The 24,533-nt window shown below is 31.5% G+C and overlaps 1 protein-coding gene across 2 annotated transcripts in view; it reads left to right on the top strand.

Annotated features, from left to right (window-relative positions):
• Window positions 1–24,533, top strand: part of LOC107992647 (insulin-like growth factor-binding protein complex acid labile subunit) — a 439,321-nt gene that overhangs the window by 82,654 nt on the left and 332,134 nt on the right. For both annotated transcript variants that reach the window (XM_062072148.1, XM_062072149.1), the window contains exon 2: window positions 23,014–23,076. In XM_062072148.1, the coding sequence (XP_061928132.1) occupies window positions 23,014–23,076 (63 nt within the window). The remainder of the gene's footprint in view (window positions 1–23,013; window positions 23,077–24,533) is intronic.

Genomic DNA, 24,533 nt, shown 5'->3' with positions numbered 1-24,533 from the left:
AGAAAGAGCTCAATGATTAAAATCGTTATAAAAATAAAAAAAAAACATTTAATAACTCTCGGTGTTCATCCACAAGATGTAGAAAGCATGGAATCAGCATCGGTGACATCGAGCCAACGAGCTAATATCATCAGTATTGTATTTCCTGTGACGTGGATGGTCACTTCACTGTCCACTCGAAACGAAGCTTAAAGTGTCTTTAGCCGGGTAGAAGATGAATCAATGCCAAGAACTCGCGAGAGATTCTCCCAAGCTGATTCACGCGAGTGCAAATCCGGTTCGGTCGATTGAAACAGAGTCGAAAAATTTGAACGAAAAAAAACGAGAGAAACGTGGAGAGAAAAAACGTAATCGTCGTTACTCAACCTGTACTCGTAACGCGTAATGTTTTTCGTGTCCAACGACGAGAGAAAGAGAGAGAAAAAGAGAGTCGCACTGTGTTTTATTCCCCAGCGTGACGATAAATCATGACGAATTTAACAAACTTCAACGCGTGGACCGGCAATAATACACATATTCCTGGTGAATTTATACGCGCGTATCGCGTCTCTTTTTTATTATATGGTCTGTATTATTTTTTTTGTACTTTAATTATTGTTTATTGTGCGCGACATTCGATATTGTCGTTTTTGAATCGAGGATCCCAAGTTGATGTGACGTGGAGTCAATCATCCGATCGGTCTTCAATGTCATAGTTGCTGCGATACGGATTAATCCTATTTGCTCTCTTTCACACGAAATTCGAGAATCGCGATTCACGTACACGGTTCACGAAAGTGTTTGAGTATGTTATTTAATTACAGGGAAATTCATCTAATTCGAAAATTCTGATTTTGATGAAACATATGTATATGTATATAAAGCATAATGAGTTATGTGTCGAGCAATTTATTTGTCAATGAAAAATTTTTTTGAAATCAATCTATAAAATTTTCGTTTTTTGTAATTTTAAATTTTATAGAATTACGAAAAGTGTTTTAAATATTAATTTCATTTTCTTAAAGTGATATTTTGATAAAAAAAAAATTGCTCTAATTATTTCTATTTTCTAAAAATAATCTTAATTTAAATCCATAAATCTTTATTTTTGGCATTCTTAAAGTAATAAAAGAATGTTAAATTTCATTTACAATTCTATAAATTAAATATATAATAATTCTATAAATAAAAATTATTCACAATAAATTATATTTAAATCAGTTATTGCACAAGTTAATAAATATCAAATATCAAATGTTTATAATCACTCATAGTGTACAATAGAACTTGTAGCACGAAACTGGGTTGAAAATGCACGCAAGCATCGTGTAACAAAATAACGAAACGTACAATCCATAGATTCATATTATACAACGTCGAGATTACGATAGTGCAGATTATCATTTGTTTATCCGCAGCCACGTGTTATCAAAATGCAGCGAATAAAATTTTCATTCAACGATCGATGTTCCAACGATCGTTCTTCGTAACAAAAGGGGTTAATTTTATATTCTCATCATTTCCTGAATCATTTCGCGCTACGCAAACGATCCCAGATTTCGCATCCTATCGCTTTATCCGCAACGATACATCCTTTCGCGTTTTGACAATTTCATGCTGGCGGCCAGTAAACATCCCTCCATGGTGGCGAACGTCGCATATATCATTCGCCAATCATGGCCAACCGATTGTCGTTGAATCTTTGATACCATCAAATTGCTCGACAACTCGAGTCGCTCGTATGAGCGCAGTGATTTTTCTATTTGTCAGATTTGGATTTCACTCGTGCAGAGTGGTTGGTCATGGTTTTCGAGCATTCTGCGTTATCCTATTTTTTTGGGGGTTGTTCGTTTGGCGAGATTTAGGCGGTGGGCAATTTTCGAACGACAGTTCTAGGTCATCGCCCAATTAGTCGAACAAACTTCAGGATTGCGCTCGCATCGTTGCATGTTCCTTTTTTTATTTTATTCTCCTTTGGGAATATTTTATTTTTATTCTCTCTTTCTCTCTCTCTTTCTCTCTCGCTCTCTCTCTCCCTCTGTTTTTTGTTCGTCGAGGATGCTTTTAATCATTGCACGTGCTAATTCTCGAACGTTAATCCATACTTTAAACGTTTTAATCGTTTTTGCCTGGAAGTAAAGCTTAATTTTAGCTCGCGCGATGCGATCATTCGAATTATAATATCATCGTGCATCATTAGGAAATGTTTGTAGAGTTTGAATCGCGATTTCTATCGCGGTGTTTTGCCAAATCTGCGTTGAGAAGTTTACAAATTTTATGGGCTGGTGGCGACGAATCATTCGACGAATAGGATAAAAAGCCATGCATTTATTATAGAATAAGTGAAGTTGATCGATAAAATCGGGAAAGTTGGCACGCGTATACATGGGAAAAAATCGTGACGATTAAACATTCAACGATTCATCGTTACTTTCATCGTCCCCAACGGTTTATTTAAGGTGATATGCTGATTGAAAGGGCCGATTTCAAGAAAATTATTGAAACTTTCTTTATTTTAAAATGTATTCTTTATTGCGTATTATGTAAAAAAAATAATGGATAGAAATTGATTGATTTGTACTTAATTGCTAAAATAAAATCACGATATTACTATACACATTTGCAAAAATATAAATTTTTTCCTATTTTTATTAAGATTATTTAGAATCAACATTTCAACATTTCATTTATTTAAATAAAAATTTCTTTTTTAATAATAAAATATATTGAATTATACTTTTAATAAATAGAAATAACACAGACAGAAATATTTATTTTAACAAAAACTCAAAAAGTTTCACAAAAACACTTGGACAAAATTATTAAACTCATGTTCTGATGCTTATAAAAATCTTTTACTTTTATTCTCCTTGTTTTCAATATAAGCATCCTCTTTAGTTACAAACAAAGATCGCACATCCTGCGTTTGATGCAGTTTGAAAACACAAGCTCTTGATATCTCTACTGGCGGATTCAGCGAGTTAGTCTTCGATTATGTTCCCCAAGGAGCAATCCACGAAATAGCTGTTGGTCGAGATGGTCGAAGTAGCTTGAACGACGGTTACCAGGCTCGTTTGCTCGCATTTAAATCGGGCAAAGCAGGGGCCGATGTTGAAGTTTCCGGGGAGATGGTGCATGTGCTCGTTGCTCGGCCAACGTTACGAACAGTGCATCCATCCGCTTAAATTGAATTAACACTTTGGAGACCCTTGAAAACCGCCAACCGTGATTTCAGGATGCACCGTCGTTTAGATTTTACCGCCCCCTCCGTGTTGCTTAATCTCTTTCAAGGCCCATTTAAGATTCTTTATTTGAAACGAGTTCGTCGAAAAGCTGAATAACGATTTCTTCTACTTTAATACATTATGTCGATTCTAAAGGAATCAAAAGAAATACAGTTGATTGGTCGAGATTTATTTATTAAGCAATTGAAATTTGCGTTAGAGAGTGTATTCATACGAAATTAAAATTGTTGTTGATAAAATTTATTTATTTTTTTTATTTTTTCTCATGAAATCTTGAATCAATTATTATATTTTTAAGATGTTTTATATTTTTTTGAACGGATATTCTGGAAATATATTCATTGATTTTTAAAGATTCAATCATTTGTACGACTATCAATTTTGACTTTTAATAGAGAGAAATACTTTTCGTGTCTTTTTGTTAATTGGAAACAAGAAATTATAAGTAATGAAAATTAATCTGTAAATAAAATTGATTTTATTTTTATTATTTTTTTTTTTTTTTGCTATTTTATAATTGTAATATAGGTTTATTATTTTGCCCATATTTATAATTTGTGATACATGATCATGAGTTTAAGTAAATATTAAAATGATAATGTTATACTCTATTAGTTTAGATATTATTCTATGGTTTAATTATAACTTTTCAGAGTACGATTAACTTCATGCTCCAATTACAGCAAAGGGTTTATGCAAGTTATATATATATAAATGAGAGATATAGACTGCATTTCTATTACATTCGTAGAACCAAAATAAATAACGAAATATTGATAAATTGAAATCAAAAATTTTATTTAATTTAACTTTCTGTCCATATCATTTAAATTCATGTAAAGACTTTATTACATTATAAAATGTAGTTGAAATATATTACTCGAAATAAATGTGTAATTAGTAAGTTATATCCATGAACTTTGTAATTAATTCGATTTTAGATTTCATATTCTTCTTAATTTTATTTTAAAATTAAATATTTTTAAATTATATTAAAAAAATATTATATTTATATAAAATGTATAATAAATGAATATTAGTACAAAATCGTTAAAAAAATTCTCGATCATGTATTTCTTAAGAAGGTTAAAGCAAAATCGATTAATAGCTTTCCTTGATTTACCACGAGATATCCCATAGAGATTAGGATGCTGTTCCAGCACGAATCCTCAAAGAATCGCTGAGATAGAAAATTTAATGGGCAGTAATATTAGGAAAAAACGTTTCATTTTGAATAATTGCATTTTATCGTTCATTTTAATCTTTTAGAGATACGTATAACATTTTATTATACGTAATGTTGTATTTATTCGAAGAATGCAATTATATATTATTATATATATATTTAAAATGATTATTATCGTTTTAATCAAAGCATATTTACATTCTGAAAATATTAGATCAATATATAAATAATTTAATATTTTATCTCTGTATATTTATTTATCAATATTTATTTATTATTATTCATATATTTATTTAATATTTTCCATTTTATATTTGTATTTCTTTTTTAGTATTTTTTTTTTCATCTTTTTTATGAATATCACGTTAAAACAATATATTATTTGGTTTTGAAGGTAAAAATCGATAATTCATTTCTGACCATTTCTGGTGTTTCAAATGTCAACTCTAGATAAAAAAATTTCAATTTTATTGTCCATAAGTGTTTTATTAAATTATAAAATATATAAAATACAATTTTTTCTCTCTTGATAATCTCTAAGAAATTTACATGCTAAAAAAATTTTTCAATAAAAATAATGCTAATAAATAATATTAATATTAATTAAAATAATATTAATATATATTTATTGATATTTTAAAAAAACAATTTGTAACACTTTATTTAACTATCATTTGATTAATCAAAATTGTAAATCTTATGATTAAAATATTTACAGAAAAATATAAAATATCCAAAGTGTGATTCATAATATTTAAAGAATAAAATAGATCTTTATTTAAATTCCATGTTTCTGATTGTCTGTATTAATCAAAATTCAAATTTGCATACATATTCGCAATCTAATTATAACAAACCTATATCTTCATTCTTATCTTTTGTTCATTTTATTTTACAATTTCTTGATTAGACAATTTAAATCATTCCTAGTTTTCTGATAATTTTATGTTGGATAATATTATAAATAATAACAACTATTACTATCATATTTTCTAAGTATATTTTCGATAAAATAAAAGTATATAAAACACTTATGGACAATAATAAATATATGTGTGGCTAGGGAATACAACAAGTTTAGTAGAATTTCACATCCAAACTCCATTATCATACGTTCCGTTATACACCGGCTGCACATAGTTCTCTGTTATTACAGTAAGACAACAGGACAATGTCCATTAGCATTGAAGCTTTTTTCTTTCCACTTCTGTTTGTGTTTAAACAGACTAATTGATTACTGTATCAGTTCTCATTAACAATCTAATTTGGTTTGCAAGTTCGTGTGCCAATTCCATTCTAATTCCACCAGATATACAAATGGACTTTGTTCTCGTGAATATTCCGTTTCACCGTTCATATTCACCATGATCCTTGTCTCTGAACGTTGTCATTTTTCATTCTTAGTAATAATGTTTAGCAGGAAATTTTCTTTTTTTTTTTTCTTTTTTTTACCAAAGAGCAAATAATGAAACGCTATGTAATTTTGCTGCTTCTTTTCTTGCATTTTTCTTGTACCATTTAAACCATAGAACTATTGCTGAAAGATCAATCTCTAACTGCCTTGCAAGCTCATAAGATGACTCTGCAGAGTTTGTAGTCAATAATCCTTGTAGATCCTTTGTTTGCATTTCCTGAAGTAACTTATAACTTGTTACTAATTTTGAATCAATATTGAATCTTTAAAACCGATTTTGATGTAACTTTCTCAGATAGAATAATTTTATTGTAGATTTTAAAATATAATTTAACTACTAAATATAAAAATAGTTATAGTAAGAATAGTTCTAATTGTTTTTCTTGATCGAATAGTAAAACAATTGAAGAGTTGATAAGTCCATTTTTAATAAAAAATTTAATAAATAAACGTATATAAAAGTAGTTTGATTTTGCAATTGATTTTCTATAAAAACGAGAAAAGATAATTTAATAATTTTTATAAATAATGTAATACAATATTGTAGAAGTAGATTGATTCATTTTTATAGAAAAGAAAATTTATATCTCTCGTATAAAATATTTACTCATAATTTAATTTTTAAACAAATTATTAAAATTAAAAAAATATAAATTTTTATTTAATTTCATCAAATATCTTGCAACAGTATTTTTCAATCCCTATCTTATTTGTTCAGTCATGAATTATTTCATAATTCGTAACAATTAAAATTGTGATCAATTATTATCTTTTTTTCTTTTCTATGAACAAAACCAAATTACCAAGAAGCAAATACCACGACAGCAATAAAGAGACTGATTACTCTCGTTACAAAGAATTAAAAAATTCAAGCTCAATTTACGCCCATTATTCGAGAGTACATACTATTACAGCAATCACACGGATATCAATTACTCTATTTTAAAAAACGAAAGAAAAAGAAAATGGAAGATGAAAAATTATAGAAAATTTAAAATTCACATCAATTAAATCAAATTTTATTCCCGTAACTACATCCAAGATAGATGATAAATTACGCAAATTACATTTTATTTTTTCTACTTGGAGAACAAACATACACCTATCTATCGAATATCATAAAAGAATAAGAATCGTGAGGACGAATACGTATCAGGTTTAATAATCGATATTTTATCACTCGCATATCTTCTCTCTCTCTTTTTCTCTCTCTTTCTCTCTCATTTTGACTTCGTAATGGAATACTTAAATAATTTCTGTTTTCCCTTACGCTTTTAAGCGTATTAACCGACGTACATTGAGCCACTTTTCTCGGATAACGTTCCCCTTGGGGAGCTTTTAATTTTTATGTATCCTGAACAGAGAGAGGTATTTTCGCCGGACGATTGATTTTTATTCGAGTTGCAGTTTTCTTTTGTTCCATCATCATGTTGTCCCAATAACAACAAGGCTTATCTTCGATCAGCCATTGTTCCGTCACGAAGCTATTATACAGGAGAGCAAGTACTTTCCCCGACAATGTGCAACCTCGTTTCACGAATCATTAGATCATTCTTGGAACGAATTCTGTTTCAAATAACGTATCGGTCGACAGATTGAACGAGCGTGGATATTCTGGATTTAATGGTGTGGATTGTGAGGATTTAGATTTTTTTTTTTTTTTTTTAGGAAAGGGAAAAGTGAATTGGGAACGATTGAAGTGAAGAAATATTGTTTTTATATGTTTGTTTGGCATCTTTCTTTTTTTAATTAAATTAATGGAACGTAATCTATAAGGTATTATATTTATACAATATGCATATGCAATCATTATTTGTAGTTTTTATAATAATGACTAAATTTTACGTTAAAATAAAAAGTTTTAAATTAATTATAGTTTTAATCTTCGTGTCTTATATCCCTTTTAATACAATATGTATCATAGTTTTAATAGTAATATTAATTAGAAAATGTAGTACATATATTAACTTCATATTTCATAGTAATAATCGTTTTCTTAAAAAAAAGTTAATTCTTATTAAAAAGTTATTTCTCATATCTCATATCTGTTCATTATCATGGCGATCCAATGATCTCCTTTAATGCTTTGTAGCATCATGAACAATTACTGACTTCGACAATAGTTCACTTGATGTATGGGAATTGTCTTCATCCACAACAGTTAATTGTATTTGATCGTTTATACGTTATGTTTACTAAAGTCTGTTATAATGATTTATTAATATAAGTGCATGTATGATATATTGAATAGCGAAATCTCTTCTTTATCATATTATAATTGAAATATCGATTTAATACTACATATCAAATACGATTAAAAGATAAAAAAATATATAATTACATTTATTTTATATATCATTTTAATTATAATTATGTATATTCGATTAGGGAATCAATAATACGACCTAGTTACGACAGATATATCAGATAATCGAATGATTGAAATTTCACTAATGCATATGCTAAATTATATCACAATACTAATTTTGAATCAATGCAAACAAATCACAGAATATTACAAATACAATAATTTAATGTACTATCTTATTTTTATTTTTATTTGTTTAATTTACATTTTTCTGTTGTTTCAATATAAACACAAAAAGTTGATATATTAATTTGAGACATTTATTAAATTAATCTAATTAATCTTTCATCTTCAAATCTATCTAATCTGTTTCATCTAATATAAACTTTCAAATTCTCAATAACTTGACAAATCTATATTTTTGTATACCAATATTTTTTTTTATTTTAGTTTATAAACAAATATTAGTATACATATATAACTCATAAACTAATAATAATCCCTTTTTAACACTTTTTAACACTTTAAAATTATTATCGCGCAGGAGAGAAAAATCGTAACCGTTATTCGATCGATATTTTTCCACGATAACTCGACGACAAAGAATCATCAAACCAACGTTTTTTTTTTGTGCAATCGTGGAACAGGTTACGCGAAAGTCGAGTGGGATACGAGTCATTTCGCCTTTTTTTCCTCCCCTCTCCCTCCTCGATTCTTACACATTCGCGTGCAAGAGGCGTTGGACGTTTGTTCATAGGGGGTTCTCCCGTATTCACGGCGTCTGTCATCGGTACTCAGGGATTCAAATAGAAAGAGGGACGAGTTGGCGGAAAGTTTTATTTACTTTAAAAACGCGGCGCCAGGGATCCTTGAGCCAATGCGAAGGGAAAATAAAGTTCTGGCGGGATAGTGAGGCGTACTAAGAAAAAGAAAAGGGGGAGGAAGAAGTGGATAGTATTGGTGATGGAGACGTAAGAAATGGGAGGAAGTGAAAGAAGAAAGAAGCGGTCGACGGTTAGCGTTTCTCGGTTGGCGAGAAGTGAAATGACAAAAAACCAGGACGAGTTGAAAAAGTCAATTATCGTTGCAATCCCAGTTACTGCTTCGTCTGGTAGAAGCTTGCCAGGTTAGCTGAATCGAGTGTAGCCTAGAAATTGCATAGGAGTTGCAAAAGCGATCCTTGCCGAATATGAAATCATTTTCGTGGAAATAAGTAGGTTATCAGCGAAAAAATGGACCGAATGCGCTTTCTGCCTGGATATGATACTAAAGCATTACGAATCTTCATGAAAATTAAACACCACCCTCTTATCTACGTATAATTTGCTCTTTCTAACCTATAATTGCTTGGAGCTCGGTGTGAAACTGGCTAAGATAATTTCCTTGAAAATTTTTACCAATGCTAGTTATTTTTTATATCGAATAGACGAAGTTATTATTTTATTCAATTAATTTATGTGATCAAGAATACGAAATAATTATTTTAAATTAATTTTTATAATCATTAATTGGATGTTATATTATTTAATTATTATTTAATTTATTTCGCATTGTAAATATTTTCCTAATTTAATATTATACGATACGATATATCCAAGAATTCGATCTTCGACTCATTTTTTATACACGTAAATAAGTTTTCGCGAAACTTATATTAAGAAACGAAGCAAAGAAAGATCAGACGGATATCTATTATAGAATCAATTTAACAAAGAATGTTTATCATACAGTAATAAATATCGTAACATTTCGATGAAATTTTCAGCGGGCCTGCGGCATCGGTCCATAATCGAAACTAGGCGGGAATTTTATTAAAAATCTGGTATGGAGATAGAACCCGGTATCGAGAAGCCCGGCCAACAAAATCTGACGGTTGCAAAAATGCATCGAATCTCGCGCGCGAAACTCGCGATAAACCATTTTCCAATTTTCCGCTCGATTCTACCGGCAAAAGCTTTCTCTTCCCGCGCTAAACGAAAATTCTTTTCCCTAAGTTCGAGTCCACGATATCGGGGAGTTGCATTCACGATAACACACCTGGTGGACGTAATGCGCCAGATGCCAACCCCTCCCTTCCCTTTTCGAATATCGCTTTCGATTTTCCGCGCAATTTTCGTTTCCATCGAAGGACAGATGGTCCGCGAATCGTATCTGTCACTTCTCGACGATATCAAATCATTCTCTTCGTCACTTCTTATGCCATTTTCCTCATTCCTCGAGGAATGCGTTACACGTATCGTGTACCAACTGCCATATTGGAACTAGTGCAAATATTTTACATGCACGTGCACATACATTTCATCCCTGCGTGATTATATACATATGAGTGATTGCATGCATATGTAGATGCGTAGATCTAACAATAGAAATTATGGATCAGTTTATGCATTGCATAATACGGAGATTAGGGTTGATTGTTGTATAGATATTGTTTGTTTGGAGATATTCTGTTCGAGTTTTTATTAAATTATAATTCGAAGGAATAATTTTATGCAGTTATGTTCAAATATGTCGCATTGTATAAATTATATGTAGGATGAATCGTAATATGATATACGTATTATTGTTTTCTGATAAATTTTTATTGTTTATTTGAAAAGAATTTTAATTTATAGATTGAAAAATATACATTGTAAGATATAATGGAATGGTTAATATTTAAATTTGCTTCGATATTGTATCGGAATTCGTTTTTATTCTTTTACAAACGTATCATTAACAAATGTGTTGTAGGTGCAATCTTCGATTGATGATGTAACTTTTTAATATCGTTAATGGCATCGTTTTATCTTGATATACAAAATGTTTATTTTTTATATCATTGTTATTTTAATATTATATATTTCTTATGATTTACATATATAAGTAATTTTATCTCAGAAGAATATTTTTTCTATTTTCATTGCTATTTCCTATTCTCAAAATTATCGCTAAATCGTGTTAAATATCTTACATGATGGAAAATAAAATTTTATGCATTGCAATCTTTTTTATGGACATGGTGAAAAGAACTTATTCGCTGATATGGAGTATAATTTCAGTAGCACTGAATTAAATCAAGTTATTTGTGCGTTTTCAATTAATAACTTGCTAGGAAATATGATTGATACGTTAATATAGAAGTGTCACGTTCAAAACTCTTTTTACTATTAAACCAGTTATGTATTTTTTTGCTGATTATGTTAATTAAAGTACTGATATATTTGTGATAAGGTACTTTTCATCTAAATTTACAACTCATTAGCGTCTCTTATTATCACGTAACTTCGTTAAGTTTCAAATTATTAAATAAGTGGAATAATTTGTCGATTCTTTATCGTATCATTAAGGTTGAATATAAAAGAAAATTTATCAATTACACATGATAATAATATGTTTATTTTATTTCAATAATTACATAATAGGAAATTTATATGAGATGTACTATATTTATTTATTTATTTAAATCATTATAAAAATTCTTAAATAATTGAATTCTTTTTCGTAGAGTCTAATAATCAGTAATAATCTTAATCAAACAGATTAAAAAAATTACACAGAATTAAATTTTACTTTTTAAATCCAATTTAAGAAATTTGAACGTTAAGAAACTCTTATTATTCCAACATCTTCAAACATAAAAATATCATAATATATTAATATCGTAATATATTATTACATAACTTTGTCTAACTGTCAAAATAATTAATTTCGTTAAACACATGTCATTCCAATAACTTCAAACGTAGAAACGACAAACACTTTCGAGAATCCATTCCGTTCGTGCCGATCTTTCATCAGCTTCAATAGCCTTCCACGTCCATCCGCGTCCCTAAACTCCATTTATATCTTTATATATATATATACATGCATTAACATACTAACCTATTTATACATACATAATGTTACACAAGCTCACACAATATAATATATATAACCTGTATACAAACACGCGTGCATACATTCATACACGTATAAGCTCGCGCATATAAGCATCAATATGTCCAATATTCGGGCCTATACGTAAATACATATGTAGGTAATGCACACGCAGCCAACGGTATTACATGCGCCAACCGATATAGGTCGGTTATAGGTGGAGGGTAATATTCGAAGATGCCGAAAGCACGTTCGAGCGATCGATCTCTCGGTCTGGCCCACCCTCTTAGCGAGTCTTACACCAACACCAGCCCCTTCAGCTCGCGGTGCCGGTTGCATTCGGGGTCTCCAGACTTCAACGTCGCCGGGAGAGAGAGAGGCACAACCTGCCTCTGGAAGAGGATAAGGGAGCTGAAATGGAAAGAGAGAGGCCGGTTACCACCCCGGATAAGGGGTGAAGGGCGAGAAAGAGGGGCAAGAGGAGGGTGGTAAAGAAGCAGGGGCGGTGAGGAAGGAAGTGGGGAGGAGAAGTGGAGCGAGAGGGAAAGGAAGGAAAGGAGGGAGATAGTCTCTCAGTAGGTATCTCAACTTACGATTGCCCCGGGGGCGTGCACAGAAGTGCAAAGCAATCGTCTCCTGCCTCGACCCCATGGCTATAGGTTATTCTCGAAATGGTAACGTATCGAAATACACGCGGAAGGAACGGTGGGTCCCGTGTTACCCTCTATTTCTCCTCGTGCCTCGTGTTACGAAGGGTTGACGGAATCCGGGAATTCCCGCGAAACTGGAATCCCCCTGATCTTTTCTTCTCGGCAGAAGCTTTTGTTCTTCAACGTTATTTCGCCAATCGCGAAACAGTTTTACTTTCTTTCTTTTGTACACGATTCATTTACCCTCGATTGTTCTTCTGATGTATACAACGTGTTAATAAATTTGTGAGACGTATTTGGGGAGTGAAGATGATTTTCTATGGATTGAAATAAATGAAAAATTTGATTGACACAAAAATGTTGATTAAAGCTTATTTATTGAGCAATTTTTCTAGGAATATGTATTAACGTCATATGTTCATACGTCCGATTGTAAAATCATTCATCCAATGCAATATTTCATTTCTTAATTTTCTTGTTCAATCTATCTTAAATAAATAAATTTTTATAGTTGTTATTTCAATGCTATCATTTGCTTTTACGTTTCTTCAGTTTTCTCGATTTATAAGAAAGTTACAGGCGAATGATCATCCGAGGATACATGAAATCGGAATTCATACTATAAATTTCGTTTTATAAATTGTTGCGCGAAACAGAATTTAAGGCGTTTGTAAACATTGAAACATGTTGCATCGACTAGAATGATGGATTTAAATCAATAATTCACACGAGAACATCGCTATATCAATGTGAGCTATTGACTTAAACCCATCGCTTGAGTCGATTGCATGAATCGCAATGCACGTTTCTTTTTTTGACATCGAAATTCGGAAACAAACGATCCCTTTCGATCACAAATCAAGATCGTAAATTCGTTCATCTTTATTTTCTTACCTTCTTTTTAATCATTCTGCTCGAATAACAGAATCATAAGCTTCTATATTTGTTATGAATATGAAACTTTTGTGTAATTATGGGAGGGAAAGAATTGAAATTGCGCCTCCTATTTTCTATCCCATTAGGGTGCATGAGGCTTGTTTTCTTGGTGGAATTTATGGCAAAGTGCAAAACAGTTGTTCTCGGTGGATTTATGGCCGTAGATTTGTTGCGGGGAAAGTCTGTCGGTGATATATCGAACATCGGAAAGGATACTGTCATAAATAAAAAAAAAGAGGAAAAAAAAAAGTACAAAGTACGTAGTTCGTTGTGATGGCGTGCCACAAGAAGAAACGTTCTTTTCTCCAGCGTGGTGAGCTTAAACAAACGTGATTTCTTCATGAGGTATTTTATGAATTGTGATACAATTGAAATTCGCGTTGTCATCCGCAATGGTGTAAATCCAACCGATAGAAAATAAAACTTTACTGTGTTTTGCATCATTTTAAGTTAACTGATATAAGTATTTCAATGTATTATTTACAAATTGAAACTAAATATTGAAATCAGAGAATATAAAAAAAATATACGAAGAAGCTTATTTTTTTTTTAAATCTTTTTTTTTAATTTTTTAGAAATAATTTCCATAATTATGATTCTTCGTATGTATGTTTATACGTATTATAAGTCGTTATTAAAATTTTTCTTGTGAAAGATTTTGCACAATGCAGCTTTATCTTCAGCATTCAATATAGACATGTATGTGAAAAGAAACGGAAACATAGTTAATAAAATACAGAAAATAAGTTAATAAAATATCTGATTATTAGCTATTGCCCCAGTTTTAATAATATTTTAGTTGCGAAATGGAAGATGAGAGTTAATAGCTGAACAGGTAACGAAGCATTAACAAAAAGTTTATGACCCGGCATAAATCTATAAACCCATTTACCCAGAAACCATAAATGGGAAGTAATGTTTTTCAACCATACACGATTCCTGAACCATATATTTTAAAAGAGAGTTTAAGGTTTTGTTAAAAATTAAAAAAAATATCGTTACCATTTCAGATTTTACGATTCTTCATCGGTACTGTTCTCTTTCATCATCGTTTATGCTATATAATTTCAAAACTAATTACAAAAGAAAATATACTCGAAAAGAAAGTGTATTAAGTTTTTTATGTTAGTTCTTATATTTCGTTTTTATGATTTATAACGTAGCCGGGTAAATTTCTATTTTTGAAAAGTGACTTCAGAACTATTATGGATTTTAAAAGTATCTACAAAAAATTAAATATCAAAGGTCGTGAATCAAAGATTGACAATTGAATCTAAAAATGACAATAAAATCTGATATTTTCATCAGAGTTTGTTCATTTTTTATAGGCAAGAATAATACCTTCATCGTTTCAAATTAATAATAATAATAAATTGATATGTTTTATTAAAATTATTTAGATATTTGGTTTTTAATTTACAATAAATTTTTATTATATTTTTACATTTCATTCGTGAACAATTTTCTTCTTATTGATTTATTCGAAAATTATAATTGATTATTCTTACTTTTCTTTCTCGAAAATAATATATACTTTTACGCAATAATTTACCAACCAATAACATCAATAAATTAAAAAAAGAGTTCATGTTTAATTTTATTTTATTCTTTTAAAAAAAAATTCTTATCGAAAAAAGAAGAAGAAATAAATTCTCGAACCATTTAACTCTATCCGAAATAACTGACACGTTTCAACTCCTGTATAACGATAGTTAACCGAGCATTATCGTATTCCTCGCCACTTGTAAATTCTTCCAAGTTGGAATGATCGAAACGGGATCACCACCAACCCACCCTCGTAACGCTGCGAGTAACTCACACCGTACGTAGTTTCATCGTGGTAGTTTCAAAGCGGGCTGGGTTGGGTCGAATCCAACCTTGGGGAGAATAGGAAGTTCCATTGAATTTAATCTTATTACGATTACCTTAGTTTGCTCGGCATAGACACACGGTTGGAAACAAAGTAATTGTCCGTCGACTCTATAGGTCCTCGTTCAGACGTATCGAATTACACAACAGTGAAGGGGAGGTGGATCGCGAGGGTGGCGTTATCCTTTAAGTTTCAGACTCGTGTTACAACTCGTCTACGACTCGCGGAATTTCTCGTTCGAGGGCAACCGTTGCGTTCTTTCGATCTTGCTTGTTTACGAGGTATTTCGTTGCAGAGGGGCGAGAGAGAGAGAGAGAGAGAGAGAGAGAGAGAGAGAGAGAGAGAGAGAGAGAGAGAGAGAGAGAGAGAGAGAGAGAGAGAGAGAGAGAGAGCAAAGTGGAAGCCATGAAATTTACAGCGGTAAACTGGGTTAAGTTCAGTTAAACCCGAGTTCGAAGGTAGACGCTGACTAAATGTTATATCGGCGGGTCGCAACTTGTTCTGAACTATTATCAATGGATTTCCACGGCGAGAGGCATTGTTACGTCGCGAGGATTTCTTCAAGGGAGTAATTGTGCTTCTTCACCAGACTATTTCACGAAACTGTCCCGTTAACTGGTACTATTCCACGACTAGAACTGCGGTAATGCTTTTTCGAATTACGCATCTCGACTCCTTCTTAATGGTAAAATGAAAGCATAGTAATTGAATTTAAATCTGAATTTGTAAGTTGTGATTGCGTTTAATTGTGTGTAAACATTATTGACAATGAGATATCAATGTAATCGCGTGTAGTTTATATTTAAGAAGAAATGGATTCTTGAAATGAAATGGATATTGTCATCCAAATTAATTACTTTAATTTTTTTTTATATTTATGTATATATTCTGATATATACTTATATAATTATATTTTTTATATAAATATATTAAATCATATGTTGCTCGAGAAAAGGTAGGAATTTTAAGCATAAATTTTTTGCTCAAAACCTATGTATTTGCTAAAAATACTTATAATTTTTGAATAGATGATTTGATGCAAATAATTTATAGCATTATAGATTACTTTTTTATATTTTTATTGATTATACGTTTTTTTAAATACATAATCATCTCAAAATCATAAAGATCTTTGAAAAGTTGTTAAATTTGGTCTGGATATTAATTATAACGATACGAAATGTACAATGTTGTATAAAAAATTTAATGTGACTGAAAAGAATATTTTTTTAAGGAATTTTTATATTGCTATTCATAGCGTATTAAAAAGAGAAAAATAGATTTTGTTCGAAACATTTTCTTCGGATTATCGGAAGTTTAATTATACCACATGTATTCGTATGTATATGTGTGTCATTATATTTTTTGAATTAAAAAGAAACTTTATACGTGAAAGTGTTTCTCGCTGATTAAGAGTTAATTACGAAATATAGCGTTTTATATAGTATCGATTTAATTATTGCACTTTGATGGTAACATATTTTTCTACAGGGAAAGCTTTTATAAATTATAAAATATTAAAACAAAGTTTTAATTTGTTATTATATACGTTTTGAAATGATAAATCAATAATGAAATTATTTGTTAATATAAATTTGGAAAATGTTCCCAAATGATTTAAATGAAAATAAGTAAAGATTAATTTCTGAAATATTTTCCATTGATATATTCATTATCAATAATATTTATGTTTCAATGAATTTTATTTTATGAAAAGCGATGATACGAACAAATGATAAAATATTATGCGATACAATTGAGTTGAATTGTTTGATTCATTTGTATATTATTTCGTTGGAAATTATCACTGATTCGCAAAAAATACAAACGATCGAAATAAATCATCGAGATTGAGGAAATATTAAAAAAAAATGTTAGAAAAGGAATAAAAATAATCTAAAATTTTTTTTTAGAAATAAGCTTTTCTGGAAAAGAGAATATTTATCAAATATCAATTCAATAATCATAATACTTAAATTACATTAATTCTCTTTTATTCATATTAAACATTTCAATTAATGTTCGTTAACATTGATTACTTAAATTGTACGAGTATAATCGTTTAAGAAACAATTGTCACATGTTTGAAAACAGAAGACACTCGTTATTACTATGTAATCCTACGATGGCAGATTACCCTGGAAACCTTACGTGTAACGACACGCAGGAGAGAAAGAGATTCTTATTACATTCCACCCTCTTGCTCGAATTACAACGAGAAAACATACGACTTACGGAATCTCGTGAACTTGAATGTTTTCATTCCCGTTCTTTGATTATCTTCCCACACTCTTCGTGTGTAATACTATGTACGTAAATATTATTGAACTTTCGGTGTTATCATTTATCACAAATTTTTCACGAATCGATGATTTATACGTTTTTAATGAATCGATTAATAATTTATCTGTTTATTATTACGTTGCAAATCATTCATAATAGATTATTTGTAACGTTTCGAATAACGAGATACAGATATCATGTTCACAATCACAGACTTTTAATTATAATTCGTGTCAGTTCCTATAATTTGAGTGAAATTCACAATTCGTGAAATTTTATTTTGTCAATTATATATGGAAAGCGGTTGTTATCGATTGTATTTTCTTGGAACCGTTGATTCCGGATGTTTTATTGTATAATTTAAACGAGCGATTAATATATTCCCTATAGATGTTTCAATGGACGAACAGCAATTTATATGTCATTTTCGAAGATGAATTATTACTTGTGTGAAAGAGATAAATATTTATATTATTTTATGAATGATTTTAAACTGATGATGATAAAATGGAGATAATTATTTGTCGTTACAACTATCACACACATTTGAATAATTATAATTGGAATAATGAAAATAAATAAGTGCATATAATTGCATTTCTATTTCAATTAAAGTCGATGTTAATTTTGTTTGAAAGCGTGTGCATGTGTGTTTTTATTAATTGGGAGAATGAAAAAAGTCTGAGACATATCATTTTAACGTGTTTGACATTTTTAATGATAAATTTAATTAAAATAAAGAATAATTGATGTTACGTTTTAATTAATTAAAATTAAATGCAACACGAAATGAAAACTGATTATGTTAAATAATAACTATAATATATAAGATAATATACACGTATTTTGCAATGTTTCATGTTATATAAAAGAATAATAATTTTCTCATATTTTCTTCGTTTATAAAATATAATATTGCACGAATTTTTTTTATCGGGTCAAAATATCAAAATAAATTCTATTAAAATTCAATAATACAAAATTTGTAAACACGACTAAAAGAAACGAGGCTTAAACAAACATTTGCCTTATTCCTTGTTCAAATTTCGCATAAATATCTAATAATCTAATATCATCAACTTTTAAAAATCGTCAAAGCCTATAACCCTTTTATTTCTAACCTCCTATGAAACATTCGACCTCGATTATTAATCCAGCATCCGGATATCATCTCAATGAATCACCACACCGACATCCTATAGAAACAGAAGAATCGAATCGTAATTTCAAAACAAGTTCCGCGAACGCTTTCTCGAAACGAAATAAGCATCGACGAGCCACCTCCTTCCGCTGTTCGATCGCTCTTCCGTCAACGAATAGACACTAATAGTCAGGGTGGTTTCGGTAAATTCAGTTGGAAATCGGAATCGATCGGATGCCAGTCACCGACACGTCGATGCCCGCAACAAAAATCCTTAGATCGAGCTCCTAGGAAACGATCCTCCACATATACACGGAATGCTTCGAATAGAATTGCGGAACATTCTTGACGTCTGTGACGGAGCTATTGAAATTAAACGGCTGTGTACAAGCTTACGGTGAGACCTGTGGCCTCTCACTGTGTTAGACACCTTCAGTTGTCGGTTTCTACATACCTGCGGCGGTGTCAGTTTTGCAGCTTTCTTCCCCAACTATTTCGAACACTCGAACAGGGAACGACGGATTAGATCGGCTCTCCATCCCCCCCTCCAACCACTTTCCCCCCGCTGCAAGCTTTCTTCGCGACCGAATTCCAGCGCGGAATCTCGATGCACAATGAACGATGACTTGCGGACTGGGATTTGCGATTCTGCTGGTGCAATTGTGAATGCAATATTATATATATATATTCGTATTCTTGAGATGGTATATGCATTTTGAAGATAGATTTCGTATAGATGGTTGTATGTATTTCAATACGATTGATATCGCGTAGAAATGATATTGGAAAATATACGTTTCATTGTGCTAATTAGGATTATTTGTTTTTATTAGTAGCCGAGGTAAAAATATCATACTTTCTTCCTACTCTCACTCTATTATTCCAATATTCTAATATTCAAACTACTAATTGAACATTCTATTATTCGAGTTGCTCGACTATGTCTACTTGCGTCAATGTAAACATCAATCACAACGGTGGAAATAGAATTTAATTTGAAATTGATATTGAATACGTTTGCATGGAATCTACAATGTGTTAATTATTGGAATGGAAATACTTAAGAAAGTAGAAAACGATGTTATAAGTGTTACAGCAAAAGAATATAATATAATCCATAATCGCTGAAATTGAAAATTATTTGCAAGAATGTTAAAATATGTATTCTCCAAGGGTATGTTTTTTAATAGAAGAAGTTAAGGGAAATTTTTCATCAAAAATACAAAAAGTTTAAGAACTTTTCAAAATTTTCTTAAGTAATGTAATCATTTTACAATATATCCTACCCCTAATCTTTCTTTATTTTTAACAATGAATAACGCGAACTTGATCATTTCTAATTGTAACAAATTTCGTTCGATCACGATATATCGTGAAGCAAGCGACTATTTTTTATTCTTATTCATTTCAGTGTACGATATATTTCCTTCGTTCTCAAGAGGGGGGGGGAAAAAAAAGAAAAAGTCTTATCGATCACTTCTATCCATCTCTACTCACTTAATTCTTCCTTTTTCCACAAGGTTAAAAAAAAGAAATTCCTCTTGAAACCGGCCATTGAAACGCGATCTTCGTTCGTTACAGATGTTTCAACGAGTTCGAGCAACTTTTCACCTTTCCACCCCCATCTCCAGTTCGAAACAATAAATAAACGAAGCTACGAATTCAAGTTTTTCAACGTAGTGGATGCTTTTTCAATCTCTTCCTCTCCGTATTCTTTCTTTCTTTTTTTCTTTCTTTCTTTCTTCTTTCGTAGTTTCGAACAAATTATTCTAAATTCCGCGACTGAGGATGACTTCCGGCGATTAGAGATCCGCGAAATTCTTTGCGCGGAAATTCGACGATGCCAGCAGGGAACTGGACGAGCAAGAAACGACGATATCGCTGGAGAGATAGCGTGTAATAAGAATAATTGTCGGCCGACAATGTTTTATGCATCGTGATGATTTCGCATTCAACTCTGAGGGGAAAGTAGTCGCGTTTACTAAACTTTCTTGCTGCGGCGATATTAAATCGTTAACAATTTCTTCTGGACAGTCTCTGTGGCCCTCGATGAACTTCTTGATCCACGTTGTGCAAATTTGTTTTTACACAGAGTTTTTACAGTGCAGTTTTTTCTGCATCGTTTCTCGTCTCGCTGATCCTCGTCGTCACTTGGTCGAATAAAAGACGCGTTAATAAATGAATATTTCTCTGTACCTTTGTGCAATGGTTATTCGATTTGTTGGTTGTTTCTGGAATGAATTCAACTTTTAAAGGAAATGAATACGTAAGAACATCTCGCGGTAATATATTCTGCAATGAAATTAATATTATTTAGGATATTTTAAGAAATGTAATGTTTTATGTATCGGAACAGAGTTTCGGTTCATTTTTTATCGATAAATGTAATTTAACTTAATTTCAATACATTTTACATTCGATCAATTATTATTATTTTTGCGAATTCTTATTGTAAAGAAAAAAGGATTTTACAAAATTTTCTTTTAGATGGAGGAGCATCTCATTTTTTTCTTAATAACATCATTAACATCATTGACGAAATTCTAGTGGGAAAAAGCAATTATAACTCTTTGAATAATATTAATTTTATCGATAAATAAAAAATGATATCAAGAAGTTTATATTATATTAAGAATATATATCACTAAATTTTATATTACCTAATATAAATACCATCGAATATAATATCTTTTGATACGATATTTATAATAAATTACATTTATCGTAAATATAATAATCATTAGCTACTTTATTAATTTTGTGAATAATTGTTAATGATGTTGATTTAATTGCATTTATTAATTTGTAATGATATTTTTCCTAGAAACAACTACAAAACAATTAATCAATTAAAATAAAATATATCATAATTCATCTAGGAAAAATTTTTTTTTTCGTTATTTTAATCCCCTTTTCTTTATAATAATATTAACGTAGATGAAGATAATATCATAATATAATCCCCATCTTATCTAACGAGTTTAGTAATCTAAGTCAAGAAGCTAACATACGTGCATTGAATCTCATGAAAGACATTTACTACGAATTTATTTTTTCATCGTTAATACGTGTATCTCTACGACTTAAATATTTTCCTCGTTTCCGTACATTCATGATAGTTAAAAATTGTTTTGAAACACTTGTGTTATGATTAGAATTCGAATTCATGCGCACGGAATGTAATATGGCGTATCCGTGATATCAATTTGAAAATATCACCATATTGAAGGTATTATTGCGTGTAATGCGATGTCTATTTATAATGCAGGTATGCGGGGGAGCGATTGACAGATTTTTCATTAACTGAAACGTGAATTTAATATAGCAGACTAATTAATTGCACAGGTTCAATCGTTGCACATCAATAAATGTTGCACGTGAATGGTTACGACGATTTTGTAACTATTATTCCCCCGAAAACAATAATAATTGCAGTAACCGTATTGTATATATCATTTGAAAACTAAATTGGCAATTTGTGCATGAACGAAATAATGTTTGCTGCGAATGCCACGTTGCTTTTGATCTTTTAAAACAAAAAGCTAGCTACTTTGATACGATTAGAAATTTTTATTATTTTATTATTTCACGTATTTACTTGTGACGTTAAAATTATATTGAATACATATCTAAGCATATTATGATTTAATTTATTTTAGATGAAACAATTTTTTTATTATATTTAACTAAGTGCTTAAGTAAACTTTGATTTGTTTTTTAGTTTTATTTCATAATTTCGATTTTTGAATATTCATAAGAGTATTAATTTCATCAAAAGTTTCATTATCATAAAATAGTTTTTAATGCATCGATTACTTTATATATTTCGACAAACAGGAAATTGCTTTGATACACGACGAGTTATATCTCTTATCAATATGATAAGAAATATAATTTAAATTAGAAAATACATGTAGATAATTACATTAGATAATATATAGATAAGAATTATATTAACCAATGCAAGTATTAATCATGAAAAACTTAAAAAAAAAAAAGTAAAAAAGAAAGAAAAATTTACTTAATTAACTTAGAATCAGTCATAACTCCATCTCTTGACTGGTACCACTTTATCCTCCCCAATTCCTCGAAACCCCCCCAGGCAGAATATCAATCTAACAAGCAACCGTGGTTTTGTTTCAGATGAATCACCAGCTCGAGTCATCGGCGAACCGTTCCTCCGATTCACGACTACTCTCGACACGGGTGAGTTTCTATTCCCGATCTTCTCCTTCTACTCTTACGCTACACCTCCGGTTATTTAAAGTACACGTCAGGCCTGTAGGAAAGTTTCGCATCGAGGCGAAAGGGGACGACACACGACGTCGCGATGACGAAGGCGAGGGGTTCGAGTTGGTTGACCCCTGCGCCTGTCGACCCTCTCGTGTGTCGGATATCTTGAAAATCTCGTGGGTCAGGGCGTGGTGGCGAGCCGGCCCGCAATCAGGTTGACCTGGCATGCCACGAACTTCCTCTCCCCCCTCCCCCCTCCCTCCCCCCAACGCTCGGTCGTCCGTCGCTCGCTCATTCACTTCGCCGTACGCATTCACCACCGGCAAGCCTTACCCCCTCCTCCCTCCTCTCATCAACCGCTTTGCCATTCCGATTAGCTGCAAATAATACCCGTAACAATAGCCGTTGCTCCACACACCTCGTTCTCCTCGCACTTGTGCCCTCTGTTCATAAACCCGTGCGCTCGTGTTCTTAACGCGTGTTTATCGCTGGGTATGTACGTGCGTCCCTGTGATCTATGCGCCTCCGTTTGACCGCATAGAGACTCGCGTGTGCGTGAGTCGAAGCGAACGAGCAAGCGTACTTTTGTGCGTGTCTAAAAGATGTTGTGTGAGTCGTGCGTGTGGGTGATTAAGAAGGATTGTTAATTTTTAAGATAATGAAATAATAAAGGGGTGGAATAAGTGATATTTTTAAAGTCGTGAATAATTTCTTGGCCGTTTTCAGAGAGTATTTAAATATATTTAGTATTTAATTATTATTATTATTCAAATAGCATTATCTATACTTGAAATATTAAATATCGTATTCGTTTTGAAATAACAGTGTGAATTTGTATTACAAGACTAAAATAAAATTATGATCGACAACGTGATAAAAATAACAATTAAGAAATAGAGAAATGTGTTTAAAAATTAAGTTTACAATACCTTTCGAAATATTGAACGAATCAAAAGATGAAATTCGTCAAAAATTCCTAACAAAGTATAACAATAGTTTCACGAAATTATTCCACGCAGAGTAAATATTCCAACCGGTGGTGTACAGTGTACTCGTTACACAGTGCGTGAATTATGTATATTAGGATGCGCGTGACCCAGGCGTACACGCGGGGTGCAATGACGCGATACGCGCGTGTTTACCAGAGCTACCCCTACAGGGCAACCGTGGCGCCCTGGGTGGAAGTCGCGCGATGTTCGACGTGTGCGTGATTGCGTGCACGCGTGCATAAGACCCTTTGTGTGCACTGGATTCGACCGAGAGCTGCCTTTACGAGGCGGCGGAGAGACACGAGCCAATCAATCCCCATCTGCTTTCGGTTTCGCCACCCCTTACGTGCACCACCCTCCTACGTCCCCGGAATTTCGATGATCTTCGCCTGGAAACAGATTTATCTCGCCTCCTTTCCACCCCACCCCGACCACCCAACA

Source organism: Apis cerana, linkage group LG2 (assembly GCF_029169275.1).
Source record: "Apis cerana isolate GH-2021 linkage group LG2, AcerK_1.0, whole genome shotgun sequence".
Lineage (NCBI taxonomy): Eukaryota > Metazoa > Arthropoda > Insecta > Hymenoptera > Apidae > Apis > Apis cerana.
Note: the sequence above shows the minus strand (reverse complement) of the source record. Positions and strands in the feature narration are given on the sequence as shown.